Genomic DNA, 27,995 nt, shown 5'->3' with positions numbered 1-27,995 from the left:
AGTTACAAGTTTAAAAATTCACTTTCTGAGTAAAACGGTCTCTCTTGTAGCCAGGCAGTTAATGCTTTTTTTAAACGTTTGGGTGGTTCATTCTTTAGGGATTCTGGAAGTTTATTGAAGTAGGCTGCTCCCTTATATGATGGTTTCCTGGCTGTGAGGCTCAGGTGGTGTACAGGCAGTGTGAAGTCAAGGACATGGCGTGTGTGATACTGGTGAAGGTCTCTGTTTCTAGTTTTTCTTGAGTGTACCGTATGCAGAATTACTTCTAGGATGTACAAGTTTACTACTGTGAGGATCTTCAATTTTCTAAATGCTTCCCGGCAGCTTTCTTGGTATTGGAGTCCTTCTAGAGCTCTTATTGCTAGTTTTTGCTGCCTGAGGATCTTCTCCATGTTGCAGTTAGCTGTTCCTCCCCATAGTGCTATACCATATCTGAGATGTGTCTCAAATAGTGAAAAGTAGGCTGTTTTAGCTGCGTCTTTATTGCTAATCTGTTTAATTCTGCGTATTACAAATATGCTGGTGCTTAATTTTTTGCAAAGCTGTTCAGTGTGTGCTTTCCAGGTTATATGTTCGTCAATTAATATACCAAGGTGATTTGTTTGGTTTTTTTGTTTCTAGGTCAGTGATTGGAAGATGTGTATTTTTTTGCCTGGTGGAGAAGTTTATTTGAACAGTTTTATTGTCATTTAGCACTAAGTTGTTCGAGATGCAGTATTGTTTTGTTGTGATTAGGGCGCTGCTTAGACTTCTGGCAAGGTGTTGCGTGGTTTTGTTAGATATTGTTATGACAGTGTCATCTGCGTACATGGTTGTGTGGCAGATGTGCTCTAGGTAGTCAGGTAGGTCGTTCGTAAGCAGTAGGAACAGGACCGGGCCCAGCACTGATCCTTGTGGCACTCCCATCTGCATGTCGGCAGTTTTTGACTGAACTTTTTCTAATAAATTGTTTTTAGTGTATTGGATTTCCACCAGTTGTTTCCTGTTGTTTAGGTAGTTCCAGAACCAATCTGCAGTTTTATCTTTTACACCCATGCTTTTTAGTTTTTGAAGAAGGCGTTTATGATTTAAGCAGTCAAATGCTTTTGTAAAGTCTAAGAATAAACTAGTAGCAGTGTGGCCCTCTTCCAGTTTGTCTATGACATGCTCTATAAGTTGAATCAAGGCCGTGGTTGTGGATCGTCCTTTCATGAAACCATGCTGATGTTTAGTTAGTAGGCTATTGTGCTCAAGATATTGTAAAAGTCTTTCCAGTACTATTTTTTCAATAATTTTGGAGAAGGTGGATATGAGTGATATTGGTCGGTAGCTAGTCATGTCGGTGGTTGGTCCTTTTTTGTATTTCGGGTATACTTTTGCTGTTTTTAGTTTTTCAGGGTAAATCCCTTGTTGTAAGGATATGTTTATGATGTGTGTTAGGGGATCAGAAATTTCTTCTTTACAGATTTTTGCTAGTTTTGATGAGATGTTATCTAGGCCAGATGAGGTTTTTGTTTTCATGGAGTCTATTGTTTTCTTCACTTCTTCTTTTGTTGTTGGTTCGAACTGAAAAGTGTTGTTAGTGAGTGGCGGGGGATTTTGGCTTGTAGTATTTGTGGCATTTAAGTGGCTGTTTTGGAGAGTTCTTTGTGCTATTGAGGAGAAAAATTTGTTAAAGCAGTCTGCTACTTCTGCAGGGTTGTGAAGTATTTTTCCATTGATTTGAAGGTGTATTTGGTTGTTCGTTTTGTGTCTGGCTGTCTTCTCTTTGTTTATTATTTGCCATAGGGCTCTGGGCTTATTTTCGGAGTTACTTATATGTGCTGCTACCGACTCTTTTTTGAGCTTTTTGAGCTTTAAGTCGTAGTCCTTTTTCCTGGCTATTGTCTCTGTTTTGTCTTCTATTCGGCCTGTGCACTGCTCTTTTTCTAGGGCTCGGATGTACTGTTCCTTAAGTCTTGTGCATTCAATGTCCCATTTTATATTTTTAAAATACCTCTTGAAATTTATTGTCTAATTTTGTTCAGTGCATACAAAATTTCACTATAGTATTGAATAAAACTTAAAAATATTTTGTTTACACAGAATAACGATATTTATGTGTAATATTATACGTCTAGAACATTACTAGATATGTTTATATATATATACATCATATAATAAGATATTTTGACGTTTTAATCTTTAGATGAAGATGTTGTTATTTACTGACTAATTTTTGTAATGTGCCAACATTGCAGTATTTATATCTTAAAAAACTTTAAACTTAGGTGAGCATAATGAGTGATACTATTAGAACAAATATCCAAGGGTATGGATGAAGAGGCTGACAAATGGTTTGGTTTGCTTACAAGTTGATTAAGACGTCTTACGCAAAATAAGGTTAAACCTCTCACGCTGCCATACTTAAGGGACAGATAGCAAAAGGGAGAATATGGCTGTTCTAACGGAATTCAAGATAATGTATATATATATATATATATATATATATATATATATATATATATATATATATATATATATATATATATATATATATATATATATTTACATATATATACATTCCTTTTTCATTGTTTAATTTATTTATAATTCCAGATGAAAAATAATAATCATCCAGTAGAACATTAAAAATAATTTTATTGCAACAAATATAAGAAAGAATATGTAAACACACTATTCATATTCGCCAATAAAGTATGTGTTTTTTATAACTTTTTCTTTTTTTAATGTATTTTTACCATCAATGTTAGCCTATGAAGCGCTTATAATTTATTATTTGATGTAAATTTTACATCTTTTGGCTATCTTAATATACATTAAACAGTCTTACAAAGGAATGAAAATCATGTTTAAACTGTTTATAACTATAATTTGTGGGATACCAAAATGTTTCTCTGTATGAAGCAATTCTTTATAAATATAAGGAAATTATCATTCTTACATTGAATGAAAGTTATGTTATAACACATAGACTCTGATATAAAGATTGGCCCTCTTAGAACCAAATTCACTTAGGACCGGCCTTACTTAGAGGCCATAATTTGTTTTAAATATAGCAAGGGTATGGATGAAGAGGCTGACAAATGGTTTGGTTTGCTTACAAGTTGATTAAGACGTCTTACGCAAAATAAGGTTAAACCTCTCACGCTGCCATACTTAAGGGACAGATAGCAAAAGGGAGAATATGGCTGTTCTAACGGAATTCAAGATAACGTTTACCACAGAAAAATTAATAGCTAAGTATATAAACTACTAGGAAAAACATCCAATCACTGCATCCCCTGGTGATGTTGAAAACCAATTGTGGGTACCAAATTGGACTGATCCTTTTGGACTAGTATTTGGGCTGATATTTGTCGTAAGACAATCATTCTTTATGGTAACTTTATTTTGATTTCTTTTTAGGTATAAAAAAACTGCTATGGTGACATATTACTAAAATAAGTCAGTAAATAATAACATCATTTCAGGATTAAAACGTCAAAATATCTTATTATATGATGTTTTATTATTCCTGTTTTAAAAAATATGAGTTTTAATGTGATTGTAACGTGTAATAATTAAATGCGTCTTGAACATTTCTAGCTATGTTTATTTATATATATATAAATATATAGTTTTTTCCTATTGCATTATTTAATTTATTTATAATTAAAGATGAAAAATAATAACCATCCAGTAGAACATATAAAATAATTTTATTACACAACAAATGAAAGAAAGAATGTGTAAACACACTATTCATATGGGCCATTAAATAATTGCTTTTTATAAGTTTTTCTTTTTATAGCGATTTTTACCATCAATGTTAGCCTATAAATCACTTTTAATTTATTATTTGTGGTAACATTTACAATATGGCTGTTCTAAGAGGATTCAAGACACAGTTCATGACAGAAAAATTAAAAGCTACATATATAAACATCCCTAGGAAAACATCCAATGACTGCATCACATCCAATGAATGGTGATGTTGAAAACCAATTGTGGGTACCAAATTAGACTGATCTTTTCGGACAGTGTTTGGGCTGAAATTTGTTCTAATAGTATCACTCATTATGCTCACCTAAGTTTAAAGTTTTTTAAGATATAAATACTGCAATGTTGGCACATTACAAAAATTAGTCAGTAAATAACAACATCTTCATTTAAGTATTAAAACGTCAAAATATCTTATTATATGATGTTTTATTGTTCCTGTTTTAAACAATATGAGTTTTAAAGTGATTGTAACATGTAATAATTACATGTGTCTTGAACATTTCTAGATATATAACAATATATATATAACATCTTCATTTAAGGATTAAAACGTCAAAATGTCTTATTATGTGACGTTTTATTATTCCTGTTTTCACAAATATGAGTGTTAATATGAATGGAACATGTAATAATTACATGTGTCTTGAATATTTCTAGGTACATTTTTTATTTATCCAGCAAATCACAACATCTTCATTTAAGGATTAAAACTTCAAAATGTCTTATTATGTGACGTTTTATTATTCCTGTTTTAAAAAATATGAGTTTTAATGTAATTGTAACGTGTAATAATTAAATGCGTCTTGAACATTTCTAGCTATGTTTATTTATATATATAAATATATATTTTTTCCTATTGCATTATTTAATTTATTTATAATTAAAGATGAAAAATAATAACCATCCAGTAGAACATATAAAATAATTTTATTAAACAACAAATGAAAGAAAGAATGTGTAAACACACTATTCATATGGGCCATTAAATAATTGCTTTTTATAAGTTTTTCTTTTTATAGCGATTTTTACCATCAATGTTAGCCTATAAATCACTTTTAATTTATTATTTGTGGTAAAATTTACAATATGGCTGTTCTAAGAGGATTCAAGCCACAGTTCATGACAGAAAAATTAAAAGCTACATATATAAACATCCCTAGGAAAACATCCAATGACTGCATCACATCCAATGAATGGTGATGTTGAAAACCAATTGTGGGTACCAAATTAGACTGATCTTTTCGGACAGTGTTTGGGCTGAAATTTGTTCTAATAGTATCACTCATTATGCTCACCTAAGTTTAAAGTTTTTTAAGATATAAATACTGCAATGTTGGCACATTACAAAAATTAGTCAGTAAATAACAACATCTTCATTTAAGTATTAAAACGTCAAAATATCTTATTATATGATGTTTTATTGTTCCTGTTTTAAACAATATGAGTTTTAAAGTGATTGTAACATGTAATAATTACATGTGTCTTGAAAATTTCTAGATATATAACAATATATATATAACATCTTCATTTAAGGATTAAAACGTCAAAATGTCTTATTATGTGACGTTTTATTATTCCTGTTTTCACAAATATGAGTGTTAATATGATTGGAACATGTAATAATTACATGTGTCTTGAATATTTCTAGGTACATTTATTTATCCAGCAAATCACAACATCTTCATTTAAGGATTAAAACGTCAAAATGTCTTATTATGTGACGTTTTATTATTCCTGTTTTCACAAATATGAGTGTTAATATGAATGGAACATGTAATAATTACATGTGTCTTGAATATTTCTAGGTACATTTTTTATTTATCCAGCAAATCACAACATCTTCATTTAAGGATTAAAACTTCAAAATGTCTTATTATGTGACGTTTTATTATTCCTGTTTTAAAAAATATGAGTTTTAATGTAATTGTAACGTGTAATAATTAAATGCGTCTTGAACATTTCTAGCTATGTTTATTTATATATATAAATATATATTTTTTCCTATTGCATTATTTAATTTATTTATAATTAAAGATGAAAAATAATAACCATCCAGTAGAACATATAAAATAATTTTATTAAACAACAAATGAAAGAAAGAATGTGTAAACACACTATTCATATGGGCCATTAAATAATTGCTTTTTATAAGTTTTTCTTTTTATAGCGATTTTTACCATCAATGTTAGCCTATAAATCACTTTTAATTTATTATTTGTGGTAAAATTTACAATATGGCTGTTCTAAGAGGATTCAAGCCACAGTTCATGACAGAAAAATTAAAAGCTATATATATAAACATCCCTAGGAAAACATCCAATGACTGCATCACATCCAATGAATGGTGATGTTGAAAACCAATTGTGGGTACCAAATTAGACTGATCTTTTCGGACAGTGTTTGGGCTGAAATTTGTTCTAATAGTATCACTCATTATGCTCACCTAAGTTTAAAGTTTTTTAAGATATAAATACTGCAATGTTGGCACATTACAAAAATTAGTCAGTAAATAACAACATCTTCATTTAAGTATTAAAACGTCAAAATATCTTATTATATGATGTTTTATTGTTCCTGTTTTAAACAATATGAGTTTTAAAGTGATTGTAACATGTAATAATTACATGTGTCTTGAACATTTCTAGATATATAACAATATATATATAACATCTTCATTTAAGGATTAAAACGTCAAAATGTCTTATTATGTGACGTTTTATTATTCCTGTTTTCACAAATATGAGTGTTAATATGATTGGAACATGTAATAATTACATGTGTCTTGAATATTTCTAGGTACATTTATTTATCCAGCAAATCACAACATCTTCATTTAAGGATTAAAACGTCAAAATGTCTTATTATGTGACGTTTTATTATTCCTGTTTTCACAAATATGAGTGTTAATATGATTGGAACATGTAATAATTACATGTGTCTTGAATATTTCTAGGTACATTTATTTATCCAGCAAATCACAACATCTTCATTTAAGGATTAAAACTTCAAATTTGAGCTGTCCGTATTTGACCAATGCATGGACTGAATTTTGTTCGTAGAGTTCATTTTTGACATAACTTAAATTTTCTTCTCAGATTCTAAATATGGGAATGGTGGTTCATTAACAAAAGCATCCAGTCAATAACAAAATCCCTTAAGGATTTTAAATAGTTAAAAGCTTCATTGTATAAAGTGTTATTCTTCCTGTTTACAACCATGTGAGTCTTAGTGTGATTGGATAGTATTTACTATTTCAAAAAATTCCTTATTAAAAGGGCTAGGCTAACAGCTTTCTCCCATTTAATCGCTTCCCTAAGCTAATGTAATTAGGCTTAGCTCAATAACTCATTATGAAAATTGACAATCTTGAATAATATAAGAAAGAGTAAAGCAAATTTATAACAATTTTCTAAATAAAAATGGATGTTCTGATACTGTCTGGCAGCCTATATGCCCTTAGTAATTAAAAGTTTTCTAGGTATTCCTGGAGGTGGGCCTTAAACAGCATACAAACTGCAAAGTGTCAAATTAAAAAGTAATATTTCCTATTCAATTTTTAATAACTGGCCTGTTTTACTCTCTCAACAGCTATAAGGTGTTATTGTAGTAAGCATCTCCATGCTTAGTAGTCAATGACGTACGGTACTTTTAGACAAAAACATTACAAATTATAATTTTAACAGTTTTCTCATATGCCTCATAAACAACGATATGACAGATTTTTATTTAATTTCCAAAAATTGTGGAATACCTGGATTTAGTCAGGCCTTAAATTGCGATTTTAAAATACTTGTGAACTTAAATTAAGATACTTTGTTTTCTTTAAACATGGCGAACATACCTGCTTTCTCAAAAGATCCGTAAATAACCCAGATTCACACAATTATTACACTTGGCTGAACTTGACACTAACTTAAAACTAAACTATATACCTATAATAATAATAATAATGTGAAAACACAATATCAAAAAATTTTGAAATTAGAAAAATTTTAGAACGCACTGAGTGCCATGACGTTCACTCGGACTCTACTACCGCCATTTTGTTCTCGTCCTTTCCTTAAGTTGTCGGGAATAGTGTGGAGTGGGGTAAAATCTTAGACACTTCTGTCCTCTAGCCTGGCCTTATGCTTTTGGTTTTTGTAGCCAATTAAGAGTAGTATTGCAACTATTGGCTTAATTCTCGTTATATTACAACACACTCATACCATCTTCATTATTAGTGCATTTTACAAATTTGTGTAAATTTATAAACGCAATACCAGACGAACAGTTTTTTTTTTAATTTCGAAAATTCTAAGATTTATGAATCATTTTCAGCTTTTACCACTTTATTTAAACAAAATGATACACTCGTTAGTTTTATAAACCCATAAGTACTTTATTTAAAAAAAAAATATTTTTAGAGGCAATGTTTAACATGAAAGTTTTGCTGTAGTCTCAAAAAAATGTTGAATACGACTATACAAGATATATTTTTCCTTAGCCTCAAAGTGAAGTTGTGGTCATAGATTCTGTCTCGTCAAATATATACTAAAAAACAAAAAAAAAATGGAACTCGTATACTTGAACATGTACAAGCTTTATACAAATAACATTTTGTTTCACCAACTAGTAGAAACCGACATAAAACGAGATTTCCAACCTAGATTTTTTTCATAGCCGAAAATTTAACAGACATATTTGCGTCTACTGTTATACATTGTATTCACAAATACAATATAAAATCCTAATAGAAAATTCCCATTGATGAAAAACTGTTGAATTTAGAATATTTCCCTTTGCTGCATATCTCATGATTTGTGAAAAAGGAGAAATCTGGATATCAGGTTGAAAAACTCGAATTTGACCTATTAAACCTTGCTCCGTGTTGTTCTGAACTCGAATGCCATATACCAGCAGCCCAATTGTTTTAATCTTGAATTGTTTAACAGTGAAAATGGTCCCGCTTTTATATAAATGCAAAATCGTACAGATATTGTATCAGACTTACTTTTCCGGTCCTGGCAGAATTAAAATAATATCTAGTAGAAGATCAGGGAATTGTGAAAGACATATCTGGAGAGCGCACTTTACCTTCTGGTGCGTATATCCATCATCAAGATATTATTATGGATATTTTCAAGTAGCGTCAAATATAAGATATAGATTTCAACAATGCGAAGCATTGTCCAATTGAAAATCCGAATTGTTCTAATAACGTAATTTGAAACTTGAATATCGTTATTCAAGTAATATTTAAATCGATTAAATATTGCACAGCATTCAACAGTAGACCTATAAAGATATTATATTGAATCTGTATTTGAATTATGCTCCTTACTGAGGAATTATACGTTTCATTACTTATAGATTTGCCATTTCATTGCATCTATTTAATGAGAGACTACATTATTGAGCTAATCAACCAATCATTATTAGTTTGTAGAAAATAACGTACATACATAGCTATTGAAGTTGGGCACAAATACAGATACATATCTCGAAAATTAAAATACGCATATTATTAACAACGAACTAGGTTTTACAAGTATTTGTGAGTTTACTGCAGAAATATGTGGTTGCGTGCTACCTAGCGGCAAACGAAAGTAAAGTGACTATAAATATATCGCATAGAGAAGTAACGTTGTATTAAGTAAAAAAAAAATGAAAAACACAACATTAATTTAAATATTTATTATGGTGGCGCCACTTATGCGTCACCAGACTCAAGTAACTAGCTTAACCGAAGGACATTTCTCCTACACAATCTCCGTGTGATGTTTTGTTTAAATACCACTCATAAAATACATACATTGACAGGATTAATAAATACACTTTGTTTTAATTCAATACCGAGGCCTTTCAGGGATATGTTCACGTAACAGCATCTCTGGTCGTGGTCACGGTAAAGGAAGAACGGAAACAGGTTGTTGGTCGGCCACGGCGGGTTTATTTGCTAATCAGTTGTACCAATATTATACGTTTTATATATGAAAATAATACAACTGTATATCAATATGCTACATTTTCTCCCCCTTAGCTTTGCTGACTACAGAAAACACTGATTTCAGAATTTTTAAATATATCTAGAAACGCAGGTAAATATACAACACATAGTAACGCACAATAATATTATCATTAAATCGAAGTGATAGAACATAATACTAGAACAACCATTAATGTGTGTGACTTTAAATAACGTGCAGTTATTTACACGGCCACGGCTGGTTTATTTGCTAATGAGTGATACCAACATTATACATTTTCTATACAAAACTAATACAACTAAACGTCTATATACTACACTCCGGGTATATACTTTTCGTAATCAAAGCCTCAGAATAGGAGGAGAATGTTCGGGAGCAAATTATAGACATTTGTATGTAAATGTTCGTAATATAAATCAATCATATTTAGTTATTTGTCTCTGAAATTAATTCCGATTTCTTGATCCGACTTTTGATTCCATTGTGAGGTTGTGGAAAAGGTGACTAAATCTTTATATCATAGAATATATTGTAATACATGTTGCACTTTTCTATTACTTTTCCATGAATAAAGTCAATGTTAACGCTTATATTTATTAACAACGTTAATAGTGGTTAATAACTGTATAAAAACAGTATACGAGGTATACATAAAACTAAGTAAATTTAATCTCCTAACTTTTTATTATATTTAGCAAAAGTGTAAAATTCTTATTATATATAAAACAGTAAAAAAGTGTAAATCATAGCCTTGTGTTATGTTAGTTTCATATAATGTAATTACGTTTCGTGTTTTCATGATGTTTGCCATATTTTGTCCAAACCTTTTAGATTATGAAATATAAAGTGTTTCTAAACTTGTTGTAGTATTTTGTACATACACTTATAATATTTGCACTGATACTTGATTAAAACTTTAGTACTATATTTTGTACAAGATTTTAAACCAAACTGCCAAAATTTAAACGATCACTGAGTATTAATCGTAATTATCGGTACAAACCAAGGGAACTATTCTGGATATTGTGCATTGGATCCATAAAAAACATCCATAAAGGTAGTTTTTAATCTCTCATTCGTATTCAAACGTTGACTTAAGCATGAATTTTCATTGTATAAAAAATATGTATTTTGTTAATATTGCATGTACCAACTATTAGGATTTAAAAAACTCTTTCTTAAGCGGATTTTATGGTAAATCTTAAGAGATATTATTCAGCGGGATTATATTTTTAACTGTTTTATCGTTTAAATACGGGAAGAATCATTGTCCATATACGAGAAGAATGACTCTTTCAAGGTTTATAACACTTTTAATTTACAATTATCAGTACCTTGGCATTCGATTGTGTTTAGTTTTACCAAATCGGCCATCAATACCGTCAAAGAACGAAAAAGCACCCTTCGAGTTAGTAGTCTTCCTATCACGAAACATTATGAAATTCCATAACAATTTATATTTGTTTACACAAAATGTAATTTTAAATATGGAACCAATTTGTCATCCAAATACGAGAAGGATTATTTTATGTAGCCAAAAATAACGAATAGTAAGGCATTAAGTATTGTAATTTAAAAAATATAAACATTAAAAGATCCCTTCTTCCTGTATTTGGACGATTATTATTCCTTACTTAAATGAAAAATACGTTTCCGTTATGTGAAATTACACTAAACTAAATATGTTTACATGTTGAATAGTTAATTTTAAATTAACCTCGATTGCGAGTGATATATCAGAAACTGCATTTATGGAAAAGAATGAACAAAAATGCGCTAAATAAAAATACTTGGGTCTAGCTCATGTCACGTAATAACCTAACAAATCTCACTAATAACCCTAATTACATTTTATTTTGTACTGCCACTAATATATGGATATAGCTATAACACTTATAGAATAACTGTTCAAAACTATTTAGTACATCTGTGGTTTAGATAAATATTATAAGTTAAACACTTATCAAGTTAATTACAATGAATTAAGTATCCCTTTATTTTTTGTGTCAGTTAATTTGGGGGAATTATCTAAAGCATGATAAATAATTTAGATAATAATAACAATAATTTATTACTTTTGAAGATGTACATGTTATAGCAGTGTTGTCAAGTAAGAACATGGACTAAAGCGCTGGATTCATACATGACATATAGGTTCCTGTCATACATACATTGTGTTCCATGTATCCTAATTCTTACTCTTTGGAATTTCACACTCAGTCGCCGGCGTCGGTCAGCCAATCATGTGGTCAACCAAGCTAGTCCATGTACTCGTCTATATTGTAGAACGCTTCTGAGATCAATGTAGTTTTTTTGGCGAGTTTTAAATGCCTTGGGCATTGTGGCATGTTTAATAACATTTGGCAGTTTGTTGACAAACTGAGCTCCCTCCTGAGAAGGGAAACGCTCATATACTATCAAGTGATCGCATTTTGATCTGAAAAACAGAGACGTCTCATGATGAAATAAGACCCCTTGAGGGTGAATGATGAATTTTGAACCCTGATGAATGATGAATTAATTTCTTCCTAATGTGGAATAGAAAAATGACTATTGTTGGCTTATATAGATCACCAAATAGCCATAGCAATGCTTTCTTGAAAACTTGAATTCTTATAAAATGTTTTGAGTTTAAAAATAAAGATTTCCTTATAGTTGGACATCTTAATATCAGTGTTTTATGCTACACTGATTCCCTTACCCGATGGTCCCATAACAGCCTAGTGCTGTACATTAGTATGTTACTGAAATATTAATACTACAATGTAGTACTCTCAATTTATTACTTGGGTTGAAAAGGGTTGAATACTTTATGATATTAACAATCTAAGGGTTGTCTTGCTCCATAGACTCGTGGACTATAGGAATTCCCAGTACGAGTACGATCACCGGCAATATCATTATAAATATGACCCATACATATATAACATAATTATATAAATACTAGACTCGGCCAAGTCTCACCACTTCGTTCAGGAGATTGTCAAAAGTGTTACTCAGTAATTTAATAGTAAATGAATAATGGGGGTCGTAAACACCAGACTGGAGTTTATTCTGGGTTGCTAACTGCGGGCATTGGGTTTTATCCATGAAACTTAAAAATCCCTTTCGTGGTCACTTCAAACATAAATGTTTAGTTACAAATACAATTATTTATTTTGTTTCAAATCTGTAATTTCCATAAAACTGTTAATCACAGCATTAAGTGTGTTACTTAATTGCCTATCAATGCATTGTCGTTACATTAAAGCGGGAATTATTAGGATGGTTTCTAAGGATTTAAACTTAAAATGGTAACCTTTAATTAAACCTTAAAATAGGTAATCTTCCTGCCAGGGGTACGTTAGGCTATACTAATCCGAAAAAGTAGTAGAACCACGGAAACATAATCATAAGCCAGGAAACCAAATACTACTCTACCTAAAAACAAAGAATGTGCTTAAAAAGTTTTTACCTTTTTCTTTTCCATGTCATGTAAATAATGACACTTTAAATCCCTACATACTTCTACCAGTTTTATCTTAAAACTTCTTTTAATTTATTATGAACTGTTGGTATAATGTATTGTGCAATCCTATACCATTGTGCATTTGGACTATATAAATGTCCATAAAACTAATAAAAATATTTTTTCTGTAAAATGGCGATGAATGCTTTGTTACATGAAAGAAAAAGGAAAATTTAAGAAGTTGTAAAATTGAAAGTAAAAAAGTGCAAAACCATTACTCGGCCACAGTACTCTAATGTATTTCACTCTTACTCTCTCTTTGTGCCTCTGACACGATCACTTCTGCCATTCATAGGCTTGGATCTTTATTTCACACATACTTTATTTCGCACATACTTTATTTATTTTGAGAGAAGAGAGAACACTAGAATAGAGCAATGGTTTTACCAATGCGTACTGGAATGCTTCTGTACTGTGTATTTAATAAGTATAGCCACTCCTTATCAAATAGTACGTAGGCAAACCTTGGTAAGAGCAAAGCCTTAGCTCAGATGTAAATACACAATAACAAATACAATGGCCACTCGAGAACTAATAATTTTACAAAACATTTATAAACATAATCTCAAGTAAAAAATAACAAATGTAATGTATATTCAAATATGTCAAATTCTCTGTAATTAAAAAAAAATGTGTTAAAACATTTTACGAAAATAAATTTTTTATTCTTGAAATTGCATACGGTACTTATTAATCTACGTTACTGACATTTTAGTAGTGAAAGAACGCGCTATGTGTATTACATGTAGTACTTTCCTTTAAAAAACTACCTAACGATCAAGAATACAAGATTTCAAAACTCATAGCTCAAAAACTACTTATTTCAATGAAATTTGGTACACATATGGCGAATACTTAATTATTTCGACTTAACTTATCCACTAGGGTGAAAGCATCCCCTATTTCTTAATATTCATAGAAAAATTAAAAAATTATTGGACAAATCTAAAACTTAAAATTTCTTGAAAATAACAAAATTTTCAAAACCTACCCCAATTATTCATTATCTTAAAACTCTTATATCTCGAGAACTATTGGAGCTTTTTTGATTAAATTAGGTACAAGGATCAGTAAATATTAAAGTATTTTTTTTAAATCATCACTTCCGGTCCAACCCTTAAGATGACCTTGAAATAGATTTTTCTTTATATCATCCCCATTTTTTTAAAGATATACTATTAAAATTAAAAATAAGTACATCTAGCAGCGTCTTTGACATCTTTACAAAATATAAAAAATATATAACCAATAGTTTATAAAATATTTAAAAAAAGTTACTGAATTTCTCTATTATAATTCTTAATTACATCATGTGAAAAAAATTTCTCAGAAAAAACAACACAAATCACATTTATAACACCATTTTGCAATACCATATTGATAATTATATTGTTCTTTGAACCAGAAATATTGGTCATACTCTTCGTTGTATCAATGACATAAATTGGCCTATTTACTATCAATTCTTTGGATTATAAAACATTTCCATATTTTTGTAGTAAACTTTCTTAAAATCTTGATACATCTGATACATAATTCTGAAAAGACCTCCGGAAATGTTTAAATTTTGTAATTCATCTGGATAATAAGAACTATTCAATTTTACTCTAATATTTTTAACATTCAAATGATCAAACTTTGAAGGATTTTTTCTTGATTATTCTGTCTATCTGTTTGAAACCCAACAATAACAAACTTAGGATTGAAAATATTTCTGATATCGAAGGAATGAGTTTTTCCAGAAATACCTTTTTGCTCAATACATTGCCAATCTAGAAAATTAAGCATAATATTTTAACTTTTTGTAGTTTCATCAATCAACCGAACTTTAATCATGATTCCTATGATAATCAATCATAGAAACTCAAATAAAAAACTCGTTAATTCTAATTTTTCCATCAAGTGGTATGTAATTTCCAGTTTTTGTTTTTAATATTGTATCATCATCTTCAGCTCTCATGAAACTAATGTAAAATCCACCTTCACAGATGAGAACATTTACATTTTCAAAGATCCTAAGCCGAAATGTGACAAATCTCCAACCACTTAAAATTGTCCAAATTTAAAACTTGATTCAAAACTATTTGAAAAAACATCACTTTTATAATAATTGTACTTAATTGACCACAATCTTCAATTTCTTCTATCAATTTATTGTTTTTTCTTACTTCAATTTTAGAGAATTAAAATGGTATGAAATTATTAATTAATTTAACATCATTTGTTCTAAGATATGCTTGACCATCTTGTTTTGTTAAAGTTCCACAAACATAAAACTTGAATTTAGACAAGCAAAAATTATTTCCAAAATCATGATTAAACTCAGTTGGCTCGTTCAAATGTTGCTTACTAATTGAATAAAATGTTTTTAAAACTGCCCTTTTAATATCGCCTGAATACTATTAGTAATCCATAATTTATTTAGAAAAAATGTAATTAATAAAAATGAAATTTGTTAATAGTATCGTAAGATTTTATAAATATTTTTATAAAATATAAAATATATTCTATAAAAATATATTATATAATATATAATAATCTCCATGATCTATAATATTAATCCAATCAACTGAATCTTTAAATTCTTCCAAAAATTCTGGACTCAAGTGTTGATAAAGTTAAGTAAAGGACAAATTATAGTCCTTCAGTTGATAATAAATGTTTTCTTTGATGAATTCTGAGGAAAGATTTTTATGTTTTGTAAGGTTAAACCAATTTAACTTATTAATGTACAATCGCATCATATCCAAAGATAATTCATCCTTTTTGAAATATCGTTCCAATGTTCTTTCATAAGTTTCTTTCGTGTTGCATTATAAAAAGATCAAACGGTGGGTACATTTGCGCCATCTCTATTTATTAAGACAAAATTTCAAATCAAGTTTTTATGAATTGCCTTTTTTTAGCATTATAATCAGCACATTTCCCAGAATTTGTTTTAACTGCATTATTGTTTGCGTAATATTTTATATAATTTGTTCCAGTTTTTCTTTACACCTCACACAATATAAGACTACTATTTATAAAAGAAAAATTTAAAATTAGTCATCATGACTGTCTAATCCATTAAATCTGTTATCAATATTTTCAAAAGTTTTATTAACATCTTGATTAAATTTATTGAATTCATCTATTCCAGTCATTAATTTATCAATACTTCTTTCACTGAATTGAATATGATTATTGAAATCATTTTTACATGTGTTACATTTTTCCTCCAAGTTTGTTAATCTTTCACCAATTTCACCAAAGCCATCTACTGATCTTTTATTTATAGCTTCAAACTTTTCATACACTTCTGTTATAAAATCTTTAACATGTTTATGATTCTGATAATGTTTTTCTTGTTCATCAAACATTTTAATATGATCATCTAATTGCTTTTTACAATAAAATCAAAAGAATGAATTCCTTTACTAACACTGCTAATTCTCCTTCCTTTAAATCTTATATTTTTACTACAAATAAGTCTGATTGTAAAAGATTTTTAATCTTATCCTCAAATTCAATTTTAAACCTTTTATTTTTAGCTCGAGTACATTTGTTTTTAAATTATTTTTAATTTTACCTTCAAATTCGTTTTTTAAATCTCCTATTTTTACCTGGAGTACATCTGATTGTAAAAGAATCTTGCTTTCAAATTTGTTTTTTAAATCTCTATTTTAACATAATACGAATTACCCAGCAGATTTTGTAAAAGATTTTCAAATAATTCATTCTTTAAAGTGTCTATATTTTGTAAATTTCCTGTATTGATTTGGGTGCCAAACACATCAAACATATTTTGTGAATCCATATTTATTAAATAATAATTTGTTGACAACTTCTTTAAAATCTTTGTCATTAGTCAATTCATTCAAAACAAAAACACATAAATGTCCTCAAATCTTAGGATTTTTATAGTCTCGAATCTGTGAATCATTATGATAAATGTTTGATTTTTCAAATATTTGATCAGTTCTATTGGTGGTCCTCAATTCTTCCATATGAATCAAAATAATATGTATTGTTCTCATTTTTATAATAACAAATCCAATATACATAATCAAGTCTAAATTCACAATTCCACATTAAAATTTCTTAACTTTTTCTTTAAGTTTAATGAAAATTAATTCAAAATCAATACAGTTTTAAATAAAATTCAAATAGAATCACCAGTTAGAATAAATTTTTTGGCAGTTATATTAGATCTATTACGGTTTGAAAAATTCAAGCAACAGTTGAACCGAATCGCTCATATCTAGGAAATAAAACTGCAAAATTTAGACCATTTGATGTAATTGAAGTACATTGTAATCCTGTTGAACCAAGTTTTGAAAAAAACATTCTGAGCATTCTCACAAAGAATTGGAAATATTGTACATGATTTTTCCAAACGTTGCTTTTGGATGAAAAACCCAAATGAAATCGATTATATTCCAATTAGAAAAAATGTAAAAAGAATTCAAAAAATTGTGTTAACTGTTCAAGATTCTGAAGGAAATTTGTTAAAAAATGAGAGTAAAACAACTTTTTATTTAGATTAAAGAAGGAGTCTTACTAAATATTACAAATACCACTATTTTATCTTATAAAACAAGGGGTCACTCGAATACCCACTTGAAAAATATTCAACCACAAAAAGATTCAAACACTGAATCTGGTCTTATACTATTTTTTCCTATCTAAATGGGCTCAGCTGTAGACCTAACAAACCTACTCAAATTCAATAACAACGGTATTTTAACGATTTTAAATGGAAATAATGAAATTTGGTTCAAAGCTAAAGATGTTGCAGAAATTCTAGAATATGAAAATACAAAGAAAGCAATTATATTAAATGTCGATGATGATGACAAATTAGCATTGAAACTCATGAAAATATTCAAAAACATACTATTTTTTAAAATGAATCTGGCCTCTATTCTCTGATTTTGAGATCACACAAAAAATTAGCAAAAATCCTTCAAAAGAGGTTTTATTTACCCTCAATAAGGAAATTTGTTGAGTATCGACTTAAAAACTAAATTAAGCAGTTAAAAGGTGAAATAAAACAGCTACAAATTAAATATGCAAAAAAGAGTGTAAAAATCGACCTAATGAAACCAGATCTTATCGGTAAAGACTTTGATAAACGAAAACTCATGTATTCATCTTAATTAAAAAGAATCACTTGTAGGAATATCCTTATTATGTAATCAAAGCTCAAAAAAGAGAAATACCAAAAAGACTGAAAGAACTTGAAATAGATTACCCAGAAATAGAAATTTTATTGAAACATGGTGATCCAAATAGTATAAATCTTTGTAACCAAATGAAAGAATCTTTAAATATTATATACAACGGAAATCATTTTACTACAATTATGACAGAACCTCGATTGATTTACAAAATATCTAAATTACATGATGATAAATTTTATTAAACTCTTGAATTATGATATCTTGTTTGCAAATAAATGTTGTTGAAGATTACATAAATATTCAACAATTCGTCCACACTCACTATGAGTCTGTTTCTTTTAACTTTCTCTGAAAATTCTTTTTGCACAATCTCTACAATATGCATCCTTATTATCTTTACTATAATGCTTTACAAATATGACATTTTTATCTTCTAAAATTAATTTTTCCATTTTATCATATAATCCCTTTGAATATTTTCGATGACAATCCTTAGGCATATATTGTAATCCGTCTTTTCTACTGTATCTTTAGAAAAATCCTTCAAGCCTTTACAAATTGAACATTTCTTTTGCGTCTCCGTTTATGTAGACAATTTTTATTATAGTTTTGACTTTTTCAATTCATATTCATAAAAATATCCGGTTATTTCATCATTATTTAAATAATCTCTTATATTATAATTTACAGGATCTGTGTTAATAATTTGATCAATTACAAACATTTCTCTAGACCAATTGTTTTTTTATTTGGATGAAAATGTTTGTTTTTTATTAGCAATTCTTACATGATCATTAATTGAAAATTTCGTCTTTTTGTAAATTTCTGTTGGAAAGTACTTGAAAACGCTTCTAGCAACATTTTTTCTATATTTTGATCTACATCTTTTGACTTAATTTTAATCGTACTTTGAAATGAATTATTATAATTTCTTACTATGTTTTTTAGAATATCGACCCATTCAAAACTTTTATTAATCTCGAAAAAACTTTCATTCTCTTGTTTTGAGTTCTGTTATATCTCTTTACGACACTAGATTTTCTTCATTTTCTGTGTTTGTTGAAAATACAACATAAATTTTGACGTATTTTCCCAAACCTCCATTAAATACTTTATTTTGAAACTCCAAACCACTATTTGTGTGTAAAAGATTTGGAGGTTTATGAACAATATTTATTGTACCTTTTATTATATCTCCAAACGATTTTAAAACATATTTTCCTTTTTTTTCTTTTTTTGCCCTGGACCAAACATATTTTGAAAAAGTATCTATAATATTTAGCATATACTTAAACCCGTCATTTAGTTCTGAATAATTTGCCATTGTTATTAAATCTGCTGACCACAAATCGTCAATTCCTAGAGTTATTATATTTCTACTTTTAAACTTTTTCTCACTGGTGCATGAATTTCTCTAGCTTCAATCTCTATCTCCTCTTTATTCTTCAATTCCTTTTTAATAATCATCAGCTTTTCATTAGGATTTTATATAAATTTACTTTTATTTGTTTTACATTTTGCTGCAATTCTATACAATCCATTTTAATTTGAAAATTTTAGAATCTATATTTTTAGTTTTCTTTTTACATTTGTGACAGTGAATTAAATCATCTTCCATTTATAATCATTATTTTCAAAGCTTCCAATTTTATTTAATTAATCTAATATATCAGATTTTGCTTCATTCTTATAACTATACGGTACTGTATCTATCTTATTTTCTAGAACAATTCTTTATCATCTTTTGAGCTCAGTGCTAACTTGTTTATTGTGATTGTATACAATTGATGATTATAACTTCTAATGCAAGTCATGTCTCTAAATTATTCTTTATCTTTGAATAAACATTTCTTCAAATTATCTATATTTATTGTTTTGTTTAGAACATTTTCCTAATACTTTTACATCTAACTGGATTTTTATCTAGATATTTGTACAAGTACATTTTCGATCTAAATCCACAAAATTCTTTTAAAACTTCACTATTCAATTCATATTTGAATTTTCCTGTAACTTTTTTATTTTTATTTGTCAAACATTCATGATCCTACTGATAATCACTAGTATCTTGCAACTTCAATTTTGTCAGAAATGTTTCATGCTTTAAAAAAATAATTTTTCATTCAATTTCAGAGATTTTTCATTAAGATTTAAAAAATGATCTTTCATTATTTTGTGATTTTTCATTCAAACAGCTTAAGAAATTAGAAGCAAACCTGAACTGTAAAACAGAGATTCGGTTATTTTTTCATTCAATTTACTGTTTGATTTCTCAGATTCGTTTATGGTCATTTGAACAGTATTTCATACTCAATTGTTTATTTAACAATTTCTTTTTGTTATATTTTAATTTTACTTGCAAAATTATTACCTCTTTTGGCCTCTAATATCCTTAATCAGTTAATTTGCTGAAGGTCTACTGCATGGAACTCTATAGATAAACAAGACTTCACAATACGATGGGCTGAAAGAGCATGAAGTCATGATTACTCTCATACATTCTCCATCCAGTAGAAGAAACCTCCAGGCCATTAAAGAAGGAAATCATTTCTCTACAGAACCCTCATTGGTATATCTGAGTAACTAAATCCAGCAACAATGGCTTAATTAATGTAGCTTCCGATCAAGATTCTTTAATATATCAAACAAGAAAATGTATTGTTAAAAATTGCACGGTTTACTTCACAAACACCAAATTCCTCCTAGCTCTAAAATGACACTGCATACAATTCTATAAATCTATAATTCCATAAATATTTTTCCTAATCTTATAGAAAATTAAGTATTCATTTTAAAGTAAGTGTTACTATCACCAGCTATCATTTTGTTCTTCAAAAGAGTAAGTTTTAATGGAAACATAATAAATTAGTTATTAAGAGCCCAATGTAATTTACATGGACAGTATATGATAACTCTAAGAGGATACAAATTAATGCCCCAAGGGGCATCTTCAGACCATGTACATGTACAACACTGGATTCCCTATAGAGGGGATTTTTTTTAAGTCGTAGGACACCAGCAATCTCTGGCACACACTTGCTGAGGTTGTTATTCAGACCATGTACATGAACAACACTGGAACTAAAATCCCCAGAGGGCATGTAGTATAAGTCCTAGAACATCACCAATCTCTGGCACACACTTGCTGAGGTTGTTATTCAGACCATGTACATAAACAGCACTGGAACTAAAATCCCCAGAGGGCATGTATTTTAAGTCGTAGGACACCACCAACTCTGGCACTACACTTGCTGAGGTTGTTATTCAGACCATGTACATGAACAACACTGGAACTAAAATCCCCAGAGGGCATGTAGTTTAAGTCCTAGAACATCACCAATCTCTGGCACACACTCGCTGAGGTTGTTATTCAGACCATGTACATGAACAACACTGGAACTAAAATCCCCAGAGGGCATGTAGTTTAAGTCCTAGAACATCACCAATCTCTGGCACACACTCGCTGAGGTTGTTATTCAGACCATGTACATGAACAACACTGGAACTAAAATCCCCAGAGGGCATGTAGTTTAAGTCCTAGAACACCAGCAATCTCTGGCACACACTCGCTGAGGTTGTTATTCAGACAATGTACATGAACAACACTGGAACTAAAATCCCCAGAGGGCATGTAGTTTAAGTCCTAGAACATCACCAATCTCTGGCACACACTCGCTGAGGTTGTTATTCAGACCATGTACATGAACAACACTGGAACTAAAATCCCCAGAGGGCATGTAGTTTAAGTCCTAGAACATCACCAATCTCTGGCACACACTCGCTGAGGTTGTTATTCAGACCATGTACATGAACAACACTGGAACTAAAATCCCCAGAGGGCATGTAGTTTAAGTCCTAGAACACCAGCAATCTCTGGCACACACTCGCTGAGGTTGTTATTCAGACCATGTACATGAACAACACTGGAACTAAAACCCCCAGAGGGGGTGCATTTTAAGTCCTAGGACATCACCAATCTCTGGCATTACACTCGCTGAGGTTGTTATTCAGACCATGTACAGTACATGTACAACACTGGAACTAAAACCCCTATAGAGGAGATTGTTTAAGTCTCAGAACATCACCAATCTCTGGCACACACTCGCTGAGGTTGTTATTCAGACCATGTACATGAACAACACTGGAACTAAAACCCCCAGAGGGGGTGCATTTTAAGTCCTAGGACATCACCAATCTCTGGCATTACACTCGCTGAGGTTGTTATTCAGACCATGTACAGTACATGTACAACACTGGAACTAAAACCCCTATAGAGGAGATTGTTTAAGTCTCAGAACATCACCAATCTCTGGCACACACTCGCTGAGGTTGTTATTCAGACCATGTACATGAACAACACTGGAACTAAAACCCCCAGAGGGGGTGCATTTTATGTCCTAGGACATCACCAATTTCTGGCATTACACTCGCTGAGGTTGTTATTCAGACCATGTACATGTACAACACTGGAACTAAAACCCCTATAGAGGAGATTGTTTAAGTCTCAGAACATCACCAATCTCTGGCACTTCACTCCCTGAGGTTGTTATTCAGACCATGAACATGTACAACACTGGAACTAAAACCCCTATAGAGGAGATTGTTTAAGTCTCAGAACATCACCAATCTCTGGCACTTCACTCGCTGAGGTTGTTATTCAGACCATGTACATGTACAACACTGGAACTAAAACCCCTATAGAGGAGATTGTTTAAGTCTCAGAACATCACCAATCTCTGGCACTTCACTCGCTGAGGTTGTTATTCAGACCATGTACATGTACAACACTGGAACTAAAACCCCTATAGAGGAGATTGTTTAAGTCTCAGAACATCACCAATTTCTGGCATTACACTCGCTGAGGTTGTTATTCAGACCATGTACATGTACAACACTGGAACTAAAATCCCCAGAGGGCATGTATTTTAAGTCATAGGACACCACCAACTCTGGCATTACACTCGCTGAGATTGTTATTCAGACCATGTACATGAACAGCACTGGAACTAAAATCCCCAGAGGGCATGTATTTTAAGTCATAGGACACCACCAACTCTGGCACACACTCGCTGAGGTTGTTATTCAGACCATGTACATGAACAACACTGGAACTAAAATCCCCAGAGGGCATGTATTTTAAGTCATAGGACACCACCAACTCTGGCATTACACTCACTGAGATTGTTATTCAGACCATGTACATGAACAGCACTGGAACTAAAATCCCCAGAGGGCATGTATTTTAAGTCATAGGACACCACCAACTCTGGCATTACACTCGCTGAGATTGTTATTCAGACCATGTACATGAACAGCACTGGAACTAAAACCCCTATAGAGGAGATTGTTTAAGTCTCAGAACATCACCAATCTCTGGAACTACACTCGCTGAGGTTGTTATTCAGACCATGAACATGTACAATACTGGAACTATACTCCCCTGAGCTAGATTGCGAAGGCCTGGTTAAGTACGGGGACTATACCCACTCCCGGGTGTATAGTTCCAAATAGTAGGCATATCCAAGGTCACACATCTCCTGAGGGGTATAGGTTCAGTGTTGCACATGGAAATGGCCTGAATAACGCTCTTCACTGTGTATAATGTGACCAGGACTCCCCGGGGAGTGACGTTACAGCTTCCGGGGGAGTAGTTCCAGGGAGTAGTTCCAGTAGTTCCAGGGTATCTGACAGGTACTCCGGGCTGCACGTGTGATGGCGTCTGCGTGTCAGTCTGCGAAGGTTGCCTATCCTCTGGGGTTCTTGAGGTGCGTAAAACTATAATGATTATTGGTATACATTTCTCATTTCAATACTTTTCCTGTCTATTTTGTTCAATTTTGGGTTTATTTGTTAAAGTTTAACCAGACACACTTTTACTCTAAACTAAATAATACTAGAGCTAGGTAAAGTTTAAAACTTTTTGGTGCATGATGTTTTATGATAGCACTAGAATATTTTGAGATATGATAAATTAGAACGTTTTAACATTTCGGTTTGGAGCGCAAGGAGATATCTTTCAAAATATATAACCCTGAGTTTATTTTGAAGATAAATACAAAAAATAACTTTTTTATCTTTACATCTCTAGTCAATAAGGTTTGGTACGCAAAAGTGTACACTCCTGATGACGGTCGACTTTTAAAACAAAAGAAATTGTGGGGAAATCATTAGTTCACTATCGAACCAAGGTTTAAAAATTATTAGTAATATCTGGCTATTTTTAAACAAAATACCGTTTGCAATGTTGAGCCAGTTCAGACATTGATCTGATATCAAAGTTTTATTCGCTAATAACCATTAATCAGAAACCCCTAACAACTATAAGATAACCCTATTATTTTAAATGTTAAACTATTTATTTAAGTATGCATTATAGCATTATGTATCGGTAAATGATATATAGTGAACTTGTAAGGATGTTCCTACTAATTTTTATCTATCATTGCTCTGCATAAATTATGATTCTTAGAAAACGTCTTGGCAAATTGATGAAAAGTTTAAAGTGTAGATAAAACGCTTCTAATACGAATTATTCTATTAGAAAATCATAGGGTAATTGCTATATCAGTTCCACGTTGTCTTGTTTGGTTCTTACATTTTTTTTGGAGGCATTGGTTAAAAATAGAAAAAATATTTTCAATTAGATCGAATTAATGGTTGAAACCAGATATCATACCTTCTTAAAGCAGATCGCATACAGGGAGTTTGCGTGTTAGTGAACGAGTAATAACACGTAAAACTATAATACAGTACATTCCTATACAGTACAGCAAGTTTGCGTGTATACCATGTTTAGAAGTTCTGAGTTGTCTGCACGGGCGTCTAAAATGTCGCTTTGTGCCGAATTATTATTTTAGAAACCTTTAACTATATGATTTCAGTGCCAGGGCGACAGGCACTATTGTTGATTTATAAGCATACCAATTTGTTAATGTTACTGGAACAATTACTTACTAACAGTTACATTTGACAAAACCTATTGTCCGTGATAATTGTTTTTGTTTGGAGGATTGTCGTAAACCAACTCGAGTACTAATTTCTGTATTACACAAATTTCTTAATTATTTTTCAACATGAAAATAGGCTTAAGCCAAAAAACTAGACAATTACTATGATTAACTACTTACTGTGGTCAATTTAAAAATTCTTTTATTGCCTTGAACACAAGATAAAAAATAGACTGCGTGTTTGAAACTTAAATTCTGTAGCTAGCTGCAATTTAGGCCATATGGGTTAATTAAAACTGAAGATAGTCCAACATGGTATGAATCACGTTTACTTCCAAAGTGTACAATTTACAACCACAATACTACTTTAAAATATTACGTAGTATCTATATGAAAATAATGTTTAATATTCATTTATATGGTTTTACATCGATTTATAACCATATAACAAATACATTTACTACTAATATAAATGTATCATTAGTAGTAAATGTAAATGTAAATGTATATGTAAATGTAAATGTAAATGTAAAGGTCAAGGTAAAGGTAAATGTAAAGGTTAAGGTAAGGGTTAAGGTAAATGTTAAGGTAAAGGTTAAGGTTAAGGTAAGGGTTAAGGTAAAGGTTAAGGTAAGGGTTAAGGTAAAGGTAAAGGTTAAGGTAAGGGTTAAGGTAAAGGTTAAGGTAAAGGTAAAGGTTAAGGTTAAGGTAAAGGTCAAGGTAAAGGTAAAGGTAAATGGTTTTTTGATTTAATTACGAAGTACTAATATCTTTTACGAGATAAAAGGAAACTACTTCCTTAGTTACAATGCAACTTTATCCTTGAACTAGGTGATACTAAGCCCAGCTTACAGACACTGAGTCAAAACTCGGAATAACCTGATAATCTTATTTCTATTATGTTACCTGTAGTTCAGTAATTATTCAGGTCACACCCAACTGTTATATCTTAATATCTTCAAGGCTATAAAAAAGTGAATTTAAAACTAACTATTCAATAATGCATACAATTTGACATAACTTATGCTTTGTTCATAATTTAGTTAATTTTAGCTAAATATTCTAAAAATAGAACCGGTAAGTAAACAACGCTTTAAGGTGAAATATTTCTCCTACTTTCTACACTTTACTGCTCCAAGTTTGGACTTGGTCCAAAACAAGCGGCTCTTACCCATATAGATTATTCATATACATACTGAGTGTAATAATGACTATATCTATGGAGTATTTTTTTAAGTTTTATCTATATGGTTAGGTGATAGTATTTGAAAACTATGCAATAATGTGACACTGAATTTTTAAAGTGCCGTAAAAGTCTTGAACCAAACTATAGCGTGTGCTATATATTGTGTTATGCAGAAAGAAGTATACAATATAGATTACCAATAGATACTTAACATTTTTAGCCGATATAAACCAACATTTTAAAAAATAAAAAAGGGAAGAGTATTAAAACTGTGATACATAAGAAGCCTCCTTGTTTTGTCATTTGTTAAGAATTTTATACCTAGCTTTTGAAAACATACAAGTATAGTAATAAAGCATATAATGTCATTGTAATGTGCAATGCATGTGAATAAAACAACAGAGCAACGTTACTATGTATTGTATTTCATTAAAAAAAATAATTAAATTGAAGAAATAAAAAATAGGTAACCATTTATCATCTAGGTATATTTCCATCTCGTTAACAAAGTTTAATCACAAAGTTTTAAACAAAGTCTCGTTAATTGAGCTGGGTATAGGGGCGAAAGACTAATCGAACCATCTAGTAGCTGGTTCCCTCCGAAGTTTCCCTCAGGCTAGCTGGTGCTCGGAGGACGAATCTCATGCGATAAAGCGAATGATTAGAGGCTTTGGGGCCGAAACGACCTCAACCTATTCTCATTAAACTTATCCATCTAGTTTGGTGCTTTGCCTTAATCTATAGAGCACACATACCTTTGGCAGTAGAACATGTGAACTAGGACTGATATGTTTTTTTGTTTTTTTTCCTTCCTGAGGGAAGAGGACAGTTTGTCCCCGCACTTAGTCCTAAAAGGACCTTTGCGCCTCGCTTACTTTAATTTGTGCCCTCAAAGACCGAGGCTTTTGCAAAAACCAATCAGATTTAAGGACTCCTGTTCTCTTATGTCCTTGGGGCTGAGGAGATATGCTCCCAAGTATCTTTTCCTAGTCTCTACGATGGCAGGACAATCCAACCAAATGTGCTCCGCTGACTCCTCCTCTTCTCCACAGAGTCTACATTCGCTGCTCTGACTAAGGCCTACCTTCAAAAGGTGCTTCCTCAGAGGGCCATGTCCTGTCAACATTCCTAATATCAGTCTTATATATCCTCCTTATTCTGGTCTAAGAGAGCTGTCCACCCTTTTGCGTAAGGAGAGATAAACATTTTGGATATTCTTAAACCTGAGGCTCTACTCCAATTCTTGTGTCTTGTCCTCTTTTCCCAATCTTTGACCAGAGCTTTAATGTTGGAGAAGGCTATCCCACAACCTGGCTCAGGCCCCACCAATGTGGATTCTGCTCCCTTTTTGGCGAGGATGTCCGACTGATATGTTACAGATGCATATAATGTAAAGCTAGAGAAAATATTTTGCATGATTTGTCTGTAGTATACGCCATTGCGGCATACTGTGGTAACACCTGGCTTAACATCTACACG

The 27,995-nt window shown here is 30.9% G+C and overlaps 2 protein-coding genes across 4 annotated transcripts in view; both read right to left on the bottom strand.

Annotated features, from left to right (window-relative positions):
- The window catches only part of LOC124368784 (cytokine receptor), a 98,377-nt gene extending 90,568 nt beyond the window's left edge, over positions 1–7,809 (bottom strand). For all 3 annotated transcript variants that reach the window (XM_046826153.1, XM_046826154.1, XM_046826155.1), the window contains exon 1: positions 7,586–7,809. The gene's annotated coding sequence lies outside the window, so the exon portion shown is untranslated. The remainder of the gene's footprint in view (positions 1–7,585) is intronic.
- On the bottom strand, positions 3–26,505 carry LOC124369394. The gene is made up of 5 exons (XM_046827395.1): positions 26,502–26,505; positions 23,916–24,158; positions 23,332–23,558; positions 809–1,923; positions 3–432 (listed from the first exon to the last, which is right to left on the bottom strand). The coding sequence occupies exons 1-5, from the start codon at positions 26,503–26,505 to the stop codon at positions 3–5; spliced, it is 2,019 nt and encodes a 672-aa protein (XP_046683351.1).
- Between the last annotated feature and the right edge of the window lie 1,490 nt (positions 26,506–27,995).

The sequence above is a fragment of the Homalodisca vitripennis genome, chromosome X, assembly GCF_021130785.1.
Source record: "Homalodisca vitripennis isolate AUS2020 chromosome X, UT_GWSS_2.1, whole genome shotgun sequence".
Taxonomy (NCBI): domain Eukaryota; kingdom Metazoa; phylum Arthropoda; class Insecta; order Hemiptera; family Cicadellidae; genus Homalodisca; species Homalodisca vitripennis.
This window is presented reverse-complemented; position numbering and strand designations above follow the sequence as displayed.

What these genes read in the sequence shown, in the direction of transcription:
- LOC124369394 (XM_046827395.1), bottom strand. An exon ending in TCAGCGAGTGTAATGCCAGA is followed by an intron (nt 1,924 to 23,331) that starts GTTGGTGGTGTC and finishes CTTAAGGAACAG; the next exon opens with TACATCCGAGCCCTAGAAAA. An exon ending in CACATCTGCCACACAACCAT is followed by an intron (nt 433 to 808) that starts GTACGCAGATGA and finishes GACACATCTCAG; the next exon opens with ATATGGTATAGCACTATGGG.